The sequence below is a fragment of the Galeopterus variegatus genome, unplaced genomic scaffold (genome assembly GCF_000696425.1).
Source record: "Galeopterus variegatus unplaced genomic scaffold, G_variegatus-3.0.2 Scaffold57, whole genome shotgun sequence".
In the NCBI taxonomy this organism is placed as follows: domain Eukaryota; kingdom Metazoa; phylum Chordata; class Mammalia; order Dermoptera; family Cynocephalidae; genus Galeopterus; species Galeopterus variegatus.
This window is the reverse complement of record NW_007726168.1, coordinates 1142143-1155010: the sequence shown is the minus strand read 5'-3', so window position 1 is coordinate 1155010 and position 12868 is coordinate 1142143. Positions and strand designations below refer to the sequence as shown.

Here is a 12868-nt window from a genome sequence, read left to right as displayed (position 1 = left end):
CAGTGAAGAGGATGAAAAGACAGCTATAGAATGGGAGAAAATATTTGCAAACTACATATCTGAAAAGGGACTAGTACCTAGAATACATAAAGAACTCTCAAAATGTAACAGTTAAAAAAAGTCTTTCTTTTGAATCCTTGGTTTTAAATTCAAAATTATTGAGGATTGCAGATAAGGAACAGCCCTATTAAGAGTACTTTAATAGAGGAGAATGGTACAATGTGCCAGAAGGACATTTTCTGCAAACCAATAGCAAATGTGCTTTCAATATCATGGTAATTTAATTTGTCTCATAGTCAAGTTGTGTGGACCTCGCATTGGCTTTAGAAATAAAAACAACCGAAATGGAGTGCTATGCAGTCCATCCTTACAACTGTTTTCTCTTTGTTATTTTTCAAGCCATATGTTAAACCATTTGGAACTATTTAAAGTGGTTTTGATCTGTCCATAGCACATGATCACTTGAATAGTAAAGAGTCTTCTCTAAATTCATTCCAGCCATAAAATGACTTAACTCAGTGCTGAAATCTTCTGGAACGATCTTTAGACCTATATTCAGCACAGTTACCTTTAAAAGCATGTGTTTATCTGCAGTGTCGACCACAGCACCCCCCTCCAATCGCTTGGCCCAAGGAGGTGCTCTGTGTTGAACCATCGAGCCAACCACATTCTTATATTATCTTAGAGCATTTCAAACCAAATTTTGCACTACTTCACAATGATGGAAAATTGCAGGTCATGCACTTCCAAAGGGTGCTGTCAGGAATGAGAATGCCATCAATGGAAACGTGTATTGAGCATGTTCTGTGACCACTGAAGTGCAGTAAGCAAGGAAGATGTGAGGAAGTGAGAGGCTTGCCTTCTGAGCTATAGAGAATGGAGTCCTTAACCCAGGGACCCTACCTATGCATAGACAGATAGGTGGATAGGGTCTACCCTATGGATAGACCCCCCCAAAATTGTACATGAGCTTTTATGTGAAAGTGCATTCTCCTGAGGAGAAGGTGTGTGAGCTTTCTTTATTTTTCAAGGGATCCTTCCCTCTAAAGAGCTCAAAAACCACTACCTAGAGAAAGGACATACTTGGTTGTACAGGAAAAGGGCCAACAGGAGCACTGCGGAACAGAGCGATGATCTGTCAGCATTAGAGGGGATGGGGAGGTTTTGTGCGGGATATGGAGTGTCAGTTAGGAGACTCAGGAGTCTATGCTCGTAACCCGAGTCTGCTTGCATCTCCCCATCTCCACAGGCACCACCTGAACATGAGGTGTCATTACTTATCAAGGAAACAATGGCAACAGCCCACTAGCTGACACCCCCACCTCCTCTCCTGCCATTCTATCAGCGGCTTCCCCACAGTGGCCGCAGTGACCCCAAACTCTGATCAGCACCTCTAACAGCACTTGGAACTCAAGAGCTATGCAATAATTATTTCTAAGGGATGAGTGAATGCTCAGATAAAGACCTCCTTGGGGTAGAGGTAGCAGATATAAAGAGATGGAACAGATGAAAGAGATATTGAGAAGGGTGACTGGCCTGGCTGCCTGGGTGTTGGAGGAGCAGGAGGAGACCAAGGAGTTGAGGTGGGCTCCAAGTGTCTTGAGTGGAACAATGGAAGAACGAGGAGCCAAAGAACTGGAGGTGGCTTCAGAACTATTAAGTCAAACATTTATCTATTTTCAAACAGCGGGAAGTTCAGGATAAACTTGGGTGAGATCAAGATTGGTAGTGTAGGTGCAGGATTCATGCCTGTGCAGGAAAACCTTTGCTGAAGGTGAAGCCATGGCTGAGTTGCAGGAAAATCAGTGTGGGTGTAAGTTGGAGAATCTGGATTACATCCACATACCGGGGCAAGAGGAAGAGGCAAAACCCGTGAGGGAACAGCCTGGGAGGCAGGAAGAAATTCAGCACCGTGAAATTCCTACTTAATGTTCCAACTGTGGGAATCTCTGGAAGGAGAAGAGGAAGATTCTCTTTCTGTCCCTTCAGTCCATTCACCATTAGAAGTGAAAACTGGGAATATGATCAAGGTAGTCAGGAGATTCGGATATCTATGTAACATATAGGAGATATGCATATATACATGTAAAAACAGATGTATATATAAAATAGGTATATATATTCTATATGTCATTTTATATATTCATATATATAAAGAGATTTATTATAAGATATTGGTTTACATGATTATGGAGGCTGAGAAGTCCCACAGTCTGCCATCCACGAGCTGGAGACACAGAGCAGCCAGTGGTGTGGTTCAAAGGCCTGAGAGCCAGAGAGCCCATAAGCAGCTGGAAGTTTCAGTGGCCCAAGTGAGCAATGTGTTTCATTCGTTACCACCATAATATTAGCCAAGAAGCTCATCTGACAAAAAAACATAGATACCATCAAAGGAAATTGAGACAGATGTATTTAGGACATAGCTAAACATTTTTAGACTTCACATTGAAAATTATCTGAGGTCTGTTGTATTGCTTTTGTGTAGGAAAGAATAGCATTCTGAAGCCCTAAAAGTCATGTTACTCTGATTCTCTAGTGTTGATGGAAATGTATGAGCAGAGAAGTAAAGTGGCATTCTAAAAGCAAGCTCAAAAATTGCTTTGAGATGCTTAAATTTTTTTCAAGTTAAATTACATGAGCTATTATGTTGTTTGGTGCATTTTTATTTTAAAATATAGTTTTTAGCCATTACAGATTCTGGGCTGATTTTCACTTCCGGATCTAGAGAAGGGGATAATCTTTTCACTCTCAGTTCAGTGGGGAATGACCAGCCCCCCACCCCACCCCACCCCAGGACACAGATGCAGAGGGAAAGAGCAGGTAATCTGAAAGCCGCTGAGTGATCAGTCTGACATTTGAACTTGTACGTTAACAGATATATGCCAAAATGTATAACCTTATTTAAAAAAATGTAACAGATGTGGCCCTATTTGAATTTTTCCACATACCTACCAGTGTGAAATGTCAACCATCCCTCAACAGCCTACTTCAGATGAACATATTTGCCAATAGAAAATTTTCAACAGAACCTTCATTCATTTGAGTTATTCTTTAAATGAGGCAGGAAATTATCCTAATAGTTAACATTTGGGGAGGGGAGGAGACAGGCACAAGGTTTATCTCTGACTGCTCTCCTAATTTCACTAAGGTAAATACCTAGGGTAAAATATTTGACAGTGAAACCTCTTTTGGAAACGTTCCTCTGCATTTTTATCTTTTCATCTCTCAGCATATTTCACTGACTCTGAGTAAGAAAATTTAAAAACATTCTGCATGCAGCATTTACCTGTGTTGTGTGAGGACAAATTTCACACAGTAGATGGAGACTTACTAGAAATGATTAGTTTTGATAAACCGGCTTTATAAATAAAATCTAAAAGTCAAATCTACAGGCTTCCATCAGTTTATTCTTACTAAACAGCTGCTTTTTCCTGAGCAATCTATAACTGATGGGGGCCATGAGAAGTAAGAGGGGAGCCAATGTGAAAGTAACTGGCTGCTGCAAAGGAATCTCTCAGTGTGGTTGAGCGTGACGGAAGCACCAAGACGGCCGGCAGCCCAGGTCTCACTGCTGCTGATTGTGATGTTTGAGGTGTCCTAGAGACAGTGAGGCCCAGAAGACCAAAGCCACAACATGGCTCAATTTGCAAAAAAGAGAGGAAAACCAAAAGCTGCATATCCCTGATCGTGGCATGTGGGTGTGGCCAAGCAGAGCAGGACAGGTAGATAATGCACAGACTCAACTCTGAGGTGGGTCAGGACGTGAGAACACACCTCTCTCATCTATTCGTTATTCAGTCAGCCGGGAAGCCTGGAAAGCAACTGAGATGTAAAACGAGTGAACAACCACTACCTTCCGGGAGCAGAAAGTCAATTGGGGGACTGAATGTAAGAAACTGACGTTTATTAGCTGCTATGGTTAATCAGTCGGGAAGCCTGGAAAGCAACTGAGATGTAAAACGAGTGAACAACCACTACCTTCTGGGAGCAGAAAGTCAATTGGGGGACTGAATGTAAGAAACTGACGTTTATTAGCTGCTATGGTCTGGATTTTTGTGTCCCCCCAAAATTCATATGTTGAAACCTAATCACCAGTGTGATGGCATTAGGAGTTGGGCCTCTGGGAGCTGATTTGGTCATGAGGGTGGAGCCCTTGTGACTGGGATTAGCCCCCTTCTAAAAGAGGCCCTAGAATGCTGCCTTAGCCCTTCGACCAAGTGAAGACACGGCTAGAAGGTGCCGTCTGTGCAGCAGAGACTGAGCCCTCACACAGCAAGCATGGAATCTGCTGGCAACCAAAGAAAGAGATATATCAAATCAACTTCAAAACTCTTTATCAAAGAAAGAAATTGCTTTAAAAGGGAAAGCAGAAACTTTCTGCTGTGTTTTCTCCTCTAGCTGAAAGTTTCCCACGTAACTGCCAATTGTATTATTACCACGTGGAAAGCTGCATCGGATTACATCATGCGGATGTCTGGTGACTGCTATTCTATATCATCAGGGTAGATGTTTCCAAAACTGGCCTTGGCTTACATGTGTTTTCCCCTTGAGACCTTGATATTTATTATAGAAATGAAGTTATACAAACAGACCTATAAATTTTATTTTTACTTATGTACCTTAAACACTTGTTACATACAAGGCACTGCGCTGGTTCTGTGTAGGGAACAAAATACCAGCAACGTGGAGTCCTCTCCATGAGTGGGTCTCGCAGCCCAGAGAACGCTTGAGACATGTACGCACTTAGCCAATCATGTGAACAGAGAAACAGGTGCCAGGAAGTATAAGCCAATCCTGCAGAGCAAGGAGCAGAGTCTTTTTACCTGGGAATTCAGGCAGCTTCACAGAGGCGGGCACATTTGCCTTGGACCCAAGAGGAATTTTCCACCAAAGAAGATGGGAGAAGGGAATTCTGGCCAGAGAGAAGGTGTGCACCTGTGCCTCCTCCAGCCCATTCCAGCCAGAGTGATGTCCCAGCATGTGCACGCTCTCTGTTTCTTTTCCTCTTCCCCCTTCTCTCCCTCTTTCTCTCTGCCTCTCTCTGTCTCTCTCTCTCTCCGCCCAGCCTCATGCCTGTCTGCTCACCCCCATGCAGTGCATCTGCTGCACTAAACTTCTTTCCATTATCCAAATGAATGTCTCCCCAGCTCAGACTTCCCTCTTCTGGGAACACTGTGCCCTGCCAGGCTCCCCTTCCCTGGGGCTCTGCACCTCCTCACCTCCTCCTCCTCTGAGGAGGCAGCCTTCCCGAGCACCCTGGGCCTCCTGTTTGTAGCTCTTGTGACATCTTGTTTCACACAGCTTCCCTACTTCTCTGCCAGCTCCAGGAGAGCAGGGACATGCCAGTGCCTGGTGTGTGGCACACATCTGTTGCAGGAATAAACCAGCAAAGCTGAAGGACACAGTGCAGACTCAGAGATGTACTGGGAGTCCAGGGTGGCCAACCACAGATGAGAGTAGGGAGGGGGCAGGGCAATGTAGCCATGAGGGCAAGCTGGTAACTGACCACACCAGAGGGGGTGGGGGGGTGGATTTTGGGAGGCCATGGAGAGCCACTGCAGGCGCTTGAGCTGGCGTGACTTGATCAGAGCTGTGCTTGCCTTAGAAATAACCAATATGGCTGAGTATGAATTTGCCTGGTTGTGATTCAGCATTGCTCGTGAGGGAGGGCTGCCACTAGCAGGGGACAAGGGCTGACTCAGGGAAGCAGCGGGCATCCCCCCACAGGGTGTGCAGGATGGCACCGCCCTCTGGCTGTGAGTCTGCACTGGGGAGAAGCTGAGCATGAGCCGGCACTGCTCTCAGCACAGGGGCATGTTTCAGACAAACCTCTTTTATCCCAATAGTTGTGTTTTATTCTAAATTGTGTTAGAAAATTGTAACTAACATACCAACTGTGGTTTCAGCGCAGTGACCCTTTTTAAAGAATGAATATTTAAAAGTGAGTCTACTTAAAGACACAGTGGTTCCAGGTTTCAGGGGATCTCAGATCTGGAAAAAGCCACCCTGGGGTGAACAGTGAAGTGGAGTGCCGTAGTGGAGACCTTGGGCAGAAGCAAGTGACCTCGTGCTCTGATAGATGTCCTTCCTCTGGAGACTCACTTGTGGATAGCAGAGCAAAGAATCAGAGGCCGAGAGTGGGCAGTTCTCAGAATGAACATGTGATATTTATCATTGAGATCAGATTCACCTAACATGAAACTTACCATTTTAAAATGGACAGTTCAGTGGCATTTACTACTTTCACACTGTTGTGCACCCATCACCACTATCTAGTTCTAAAACATTTTCACCACCCCAAAAGGAGACCCCATGCCCACTAAGCAAGCAATCCCCATCTCCCCGCTTTTCCAGCCCACCCTAGTCCCCGGCAGCCGCTAATCTGCTTTCTGTCTCGATGAACTTGCCTCTTCTGAATGCCTCATATAAATGGGATCATACAGTACAGGGGTACTTCAAAAAGCTTGTGGAAATTTTTGTATTATCTTTCAATTCTATTTTTCCACCATCTTCTTGAAGTGCCCTCGTCTGTGGCCTTTTGTGTCTGGCTTCTCTCCCTCAGCACGACGTTTTCAAGGTTCCTTCAGCTGTCGCGTGTGTCAGGGCCTCATTCCTTTCCCTAGGAGAATAACACGACATCTGTTGTATGGACGTACCACATGTTCTCTGTCCATTCATCCGTGGGCTGAAGGTGTACTTTTCCTGTTCCCGTTTCGTCCAGCAAGTGTTTGTTCTGCGCCTTTCACACACAGCAAAGGTGGCAGCACCAGGGCTGGCAGCGCTGACTCTGCTGTTCCCTCTCTGTCTGAGGGGAAATAGATGATTATCATCGGGAAGAAACAGTCATGAGAGGGGATGGGCGAGGCACAGACAGAGCCAGGGGTGGAAACTGGACCGGCAGCAGGGTGGCCAGCAGAGAGGCTTCCTGAAGGAGATAAGACATGCCCGAGTCTGAAGTCATCAGAAGGCGTTGAAGGACGGCGGCTTTCCGGGCAGAGGGACAGCAGGAGAACAGAGCGGGAAGCAGTAAAGTGCGTGGTGGCATGCCAGGGACGGCACCTGTTGGCGCTGCGGCGCAGAATGTGGGAGCAGGAGGTGGCAGATGCGAAGGCCACACAGACAGCCAGGCTGCGTGTGGCTGGCTGAGAGGCTTGGACTTTGTCCCTTGGGGACAGAGCCTCTGAGGAACTCCAAGACATATGCCTCGGGGGGGCTTCCGAGGAAGGAAGTCAGGAGGTTGGAACCGCCATGAAGCCCCTCTGGCAGGAGAGGAGGGCGGCCCTGCCATGCAACATCTGGGAACAAGGGGCCACAGCAGTGGGACCGGGAATGGAAGCGCGGGGACAGATCCAGGCGCCATGAAGCCCCTCTGGCAGGAGAGGAGGGCGGCCCTGCCATGCACCATCTGGGAACAAGGGGCCACAGCAGTGGGACCGGGAATGGAAGCGCGGGGACAGATCCAGGAAGGCTTAGAGGGCAAAACAGGTGAGTGCGGGGCTTGCTTGGTCATGGGGAGTGAGGTAGGAGAAATACGTTGGAATCGGAGGCACAGACACTGCAAACCACCAAGACGTGTGGACACACAGTGGTCAGCTGCCGTGTCATGAGCCCAACGCTGGAGTCCAGAAAAGGAAGGGCATGTCAGGTGCCCAGAGTCATGGGCTACTCCAGAAGCAGCCCAGTGCAGAGGTGCCCATGTTACCTTGTTGTCCATCGGTCCTCTGAGCTGCACAGCCAGTACTCAGAGTGCTCTGGAGAACTCCTCATGGCCACGATGTTGACCGCATCGTTCCTTGTGCCCTTTCTGAGGGTAACAGTAGTCATCAGAAACCTGACTATAGGTACAATATAAACATTATTGCACAGAAACATATGATCAGGGCTTGCTAGGCCCGGCTCTCACTCACTACTGGAAGCAGATGGACCTAGAGGTGTGGGGGCAGAGGGGTGTTTTGCTGAGGCTTAGAGCAGAGCTCGATATAAACATTATTGCACAGAAACATATGATCAGGGCTTGCTAGGCCCGGCTCTCACTCACTACTGGGAGCAGATGGACCTAGAGGTGTGGGGGCAGAGGGGTGTTTTGCTGAGGCTTAGAGCAGAGCTCTCACCTATGCAGGCGACAGATGGTCCTGCAGTCTCTGCTCGTGGTGCACACAGAGTCAGTAGCAGGAGCCAAGGACGACAAGGTCGGGCTATCTCTGCAGTGGAGGGCCCAGGGTAGGGAGGCTAGTGAGACACCAGCTGCAGGCAGGGAACAGGTAAGCAGGAGGAAGGAGCAGCCCTGGCAGGTGACACAGCAGAGCCCAGGATGGGGAGCAGCTCCAAAGGCCAGGTGTGGAATGTGATCAGGGTCGCAAACAGGACTCAGGCTGGGAACTTGGCCTTCAGAGCAAGGACATAGCCAGAACATTAGAAGACATGGCCAGACTCGGGGCTCGGGTACCACAGGGGAGGCCACTGAGAAGGGAAAGCCGGAATCAGCAGGGCGTTCCTCAGTGAGCCTGAGCCATCCATGCCTGCATGGTGGACACAACACCCGCTGCTCAAACCAGCCCACAGGGGACCTGGCCAGGTGGACGAAGGCTGGTCCTTCATGACATAAGCCAGAGTCATAGTAATTGCAACATATGCACCTTTTACTGTCTAGTCTTAACAGATAAACTATGCCTGTCATTAACAAAAATATTATTCTGCTCTGAACAGGAAGAAGATGAGGAGTGGAAAATGTCACCAAGTGTTTTCCTTCGCACAATGGAAGAAGGAAATAACTCATACAAAGGTCAGTGCTGGAGGAGACACGTGGTAGCAGGCGTCACTGCCCACCCAGCACATGCTGGGAGGAGCTAGGTCCCCCAGTCCTCAGAGGCAGCTCAGCCAAGTGTTTCTGTTTGTCTCTATTTTAAATTCCTTTTGGAGGCGTAAAGGCATATAGCTGGTAAAAGAGCAAGACACATATAAGATGAGAACCTAATGGAAACCTCCATCCTGTTTTTGAGCCCCTGAGACTTCGGTGGAACGTTCTCTTGCTTATTGGCAGGGAAGAAAGATATTTCCTATAGATTGTTTAAGAAAATCGATACCACGTGTGCAGTAAAATGTCTTCATCCTATCAGACCAAGACAGGTGCCCTGAATTCGCACACATAATTCTTCTGCCAGTTCTGTGGCAAGCATAGCTATCGTCTGGCTGGATCTGCAATGTACAAACTGGTCTTTCAGATGTTCCTGTTGTAATTCACTGGAACTATTACTCAATTCTTTTGGCTCCACTCCACCCTCAGGATAAATCCCAGAATGACCTGTCAGCATGACCCTGCTCATTAGTGCTATTGTGGAAATTCCTGAAAAATGCAATAAGGACGTGAAGTAGGGTATTTCCAAACGTCAGTCATTCGTGCGCCTCCTTCCCAGTTCTGGTCTTATCCAGATCGCACTGGCACAGTTATTTACTTAGGGAAGATAGATGCACATTTTAAATTGACTCAGGGTTTTCACCCCAGTTAATTAAGTAACAATATCCTGAGCAACCACATCACTGTAGTGATAGGTTCATGTGCTGGTTTTGTAAGATAAAATGTGCACCACCGAAGGTTCTCTTACACACCACTGGTGGCAAGGGACCCACACCGCATAGCATGCTGAGCTGGGGCGGAAACCCCGAGGAAACAGTGACTTTGGCAGGATTCGGCAGCTGCTCTCATTGGTGAGGAAGGAGGTCAATGAACATTTATTAAGTGCCCAACATACGCAAGGCTTGGTGTTTTCCATGCCTATCTTGTTTAATCTCCGCACTACCACTGCTCTCCCATATCGGGAGGCACCGATGGGAGGCCTGCCATCATCCGGGTTTGAGAATTCATCAACTCTTTATTTATTTATTTTTTAATGCCCACATACCTTTATTTCCCTTTGCTTTAGAACTACTGTTTTATAAAAACAGAAAGGAAGGAATTGGAGATTGCTAAAAGACCAGGGTAGTCTGTGCATTATAAAGGAAAGAGTATGGATGTTGGATTCGTACATATCTAGATGCAGTCCCAGGTTTTATACTGAGTTAGCATCTGCTGCTTCAGCTATACTTTTTGGAGAACAAAATACAAAAACTTATGTTAGGTGAATAATGTAATACCAGGTGAATAATAAGACATTCCCTAAATGTTAGTTTCCTTCCTTCTTTGGGAATATTGTATGTAGAATTTATAAACTGAGTAGGAAGTAGGGACTATGGAGCCTTTCCAGATTTTAATATTCTGGGATACTAAAGTTTTCTGAGACCTCTTTTTCTGTTTTTCTTTTTCTTTGTTCTAAATTTTGGGGCCGGCCCGGTGGCGCACTGCTACAGTGCGCCGCTTGGGAGTGCGGTGGCGCTCCCGCCGAGGGTTCGGATCCCACATACAGACCGGTTCCCACTCAGTGGCTGAGCGAGGTGCGGGTGCAACACTGAGGGGTGCGATCCCGTTGCCGGTCCCGGTCCGGTACGGGCGCGACACTGAGGGTTGCGATCCCGTTGCCGGTCCCGGTCCGGTACGGGCGCGACACTGAGGGTTGCGATCCCGTTGCCGGTCCCGGTCCGGTACGGGCGCGACACTGAGGGTTGCGATCCCGTTGCCGGTCCCGGTCCGGTACGGGCGCGACACTGAGGGTTGCGATCCCGTTGCCGGTCCCGGTCCGGTACGGGCGCGACACTGAGGGTTGCGATCCCGTTGCCGGTCCCGGTCCGGTACGGGCGCGACACTGAGGGTTGCGATCCCGTTGCCGGTCCCGGTCCGGTACGGGCGCGACACTGAGGGTTGCGATCCGTTGCCGGACCCGAAGAAAGACAAAAAGGAAAAACAAATAAATAAATAAATTTTATTTATTTATTTTTGGCCACAAAACAAGTCTTAATGCATTTAAAGAGACTAAGATCATAGACAATATGTTCTCTGACCACAATAACAGAAGGAAATTTAGAAAATTCACAAATGTGTGGACATTAAACAACACTCTCCTAAATAAACAATGGATAAAAGGAAATATCACAGGGAAATTAGAGAGAACTTTGAGATAAAAGTCAAAGCACAGCATATCAAAATGTATGGGATGCAGGGCTCCTGCAGTACTCAGAGGAAAATTTATACTTGTAAATTAAATGAAAAATAAAAATCTCAAATCAGTAGTATAAACTTCTACCTTAATAAAATATAAAAAATAGAGCAAACTAAACCAAAAGCAAGTAGAAAATAACAAAGATTACAACAGAAATATATGAAATAGGGAATTAAAAAAACAATACAGAAAACCAAAGAAACCAGAAGTTCATTCTTTAAAAAGATCAACAAAATTTGCAAACCTTTATCTAGATTGACCAAGGAATAAAGAGAGAAAACCGAAATGAGTAAAATCAGAAATAAAGCAGGGGCATTATTACATTGTCATTATGGGTTTTTGCAATGGTAAAGTTTAATTTCTTTCTCTTTCTCATTTGAATTTTTGTTCTACCAGTGGGTTTTGTTCTTTCTTGTGTATTCGTGGTGGTGATTATCATTTTTCAGATTCCAGATGCAGGACTTCCCTGAGGATTTCTCGTAGGACCAGTCGTGTGGTGGTGAACTCCCACAGTTTTTGTTTGTCTGGAAAATACACTATTTCTCCCTCATTTCTGAAGAATAGCCTTGCTGGCGATAGTATTCTTGACTGGCAGTTTTTTTCTTTTAGTATTTTGGGTATATCATCCCATTTTCTTCTGGCCTGTAGAGTCTCTGTTGAGAAGTCTGCTGTTACTCTGATGGGGGCTCCCTTATAAGCTGTCTTGATGCTTTTCTCCTGCTTCTTTTAAGATTCTCTCTTCGTCTTTGAGCTTTGCCAGTTTGACTATAATATGTCCTGGAGAGGATGTTTTTTGGGTTGAATCTGTTTGGGGATCTTTGTGCCTCCTTGATCTGAAGGTCTGTGTCCCTCCCTTTATCTGGGAAGTTTTATGTTATTTCTTGAATAGGTTTTCCATACCTTTTCCTTTCTCCTCCCCTTCTGGAACACCCATGATTTGAATGTTTGTGTGCTTAAGGTTGTCTGCCAGCTCTCTTAGATTTTCTTCATTTTTAAAATTATTTTCTCCTTGGGCCGGCCTGGTGGCGCACTGGATAGTGCGCCGCTTGGGAAGCGCGGCGGCGCTCCCGCCCGAGGGTTCGGATCCCACATACAGACCGGTTCCCGCTCACTGGCTGAGCGAGGCGCGGGAGCAACGCCGAGGGTTGCGGTCCCGTTGCCGGTCCCCGGTCCGGTACGGGGGCAACACTGAGGGTTGCGATCCGTTGCCGGACACGGAAAAAGACAAAAGACAAAAAAAAAAAATTATTTTCTCCTTTTGTTTGTCCACCTGGGTTATTTCGAAATGACTATATTCAGATCAGAAATTCTTTCTTCTGCTTGTTCTAGCCGCTGCTTAAGTTCTTGGTTGTGTTTTTTATTTCAGTGAGTGAATCTTTCAGTTCCGTGAGTTCTGCTACATTCCTTTTTAAGGTATTAATCTCTTTGTAAATTTCCTCCTTCATATCCTGGATTTTCCTTTTTTCTCATTTCATTATGTTGTCTAACTGAGTATTCTCATGTATCAGTGAGTTTCTTTAAGATTGTTGCTTGGTTGGGCCGGCCCGGTGGCACACTGGATAGTGCGCTGCTTGGGAAGCGTGGCGGCCCTCCCGCCCCAGGGTTCGGATCCCACATACAGACCGGTTCCCGCTCACTGGCTGAGCGAGGCGCGGGAGCAACGCCGAGGGTTGCGGTCCCGTTGCCGGTCCCCGGTCCGGTACGGGGGCAACACTGAGGGTTGCGATCCGTTGCCGGACACGGAAAAAGACAAAAGACAAAAAAAAAAAAAAAAAAAA

General features: G+C 46.7%; 1 protein-coding gene across 1 annotated transcript in view; it reads left to right on the top strand.

Annotated features, from left to right (window-relative positions):
• The window catches only part of IQCA1 (IQ motif containing with AAA domain 1), a 172559-nt gene that overhangs the window by 80018 nt on the left and 79673 nt on the right, over positions 1 to 12868 (top strand). Inside the window, exon 10 of the mRNA XM_008574644.1 lies at positions 8707 to 8782. Coding sequence (XP_008572866.1) covers positions 8707 to 8782 — 76 coding nt within the window. The remainder of the gene's footprint in view (positions 1 to 8706; positions 8783 to 12868) is intronic.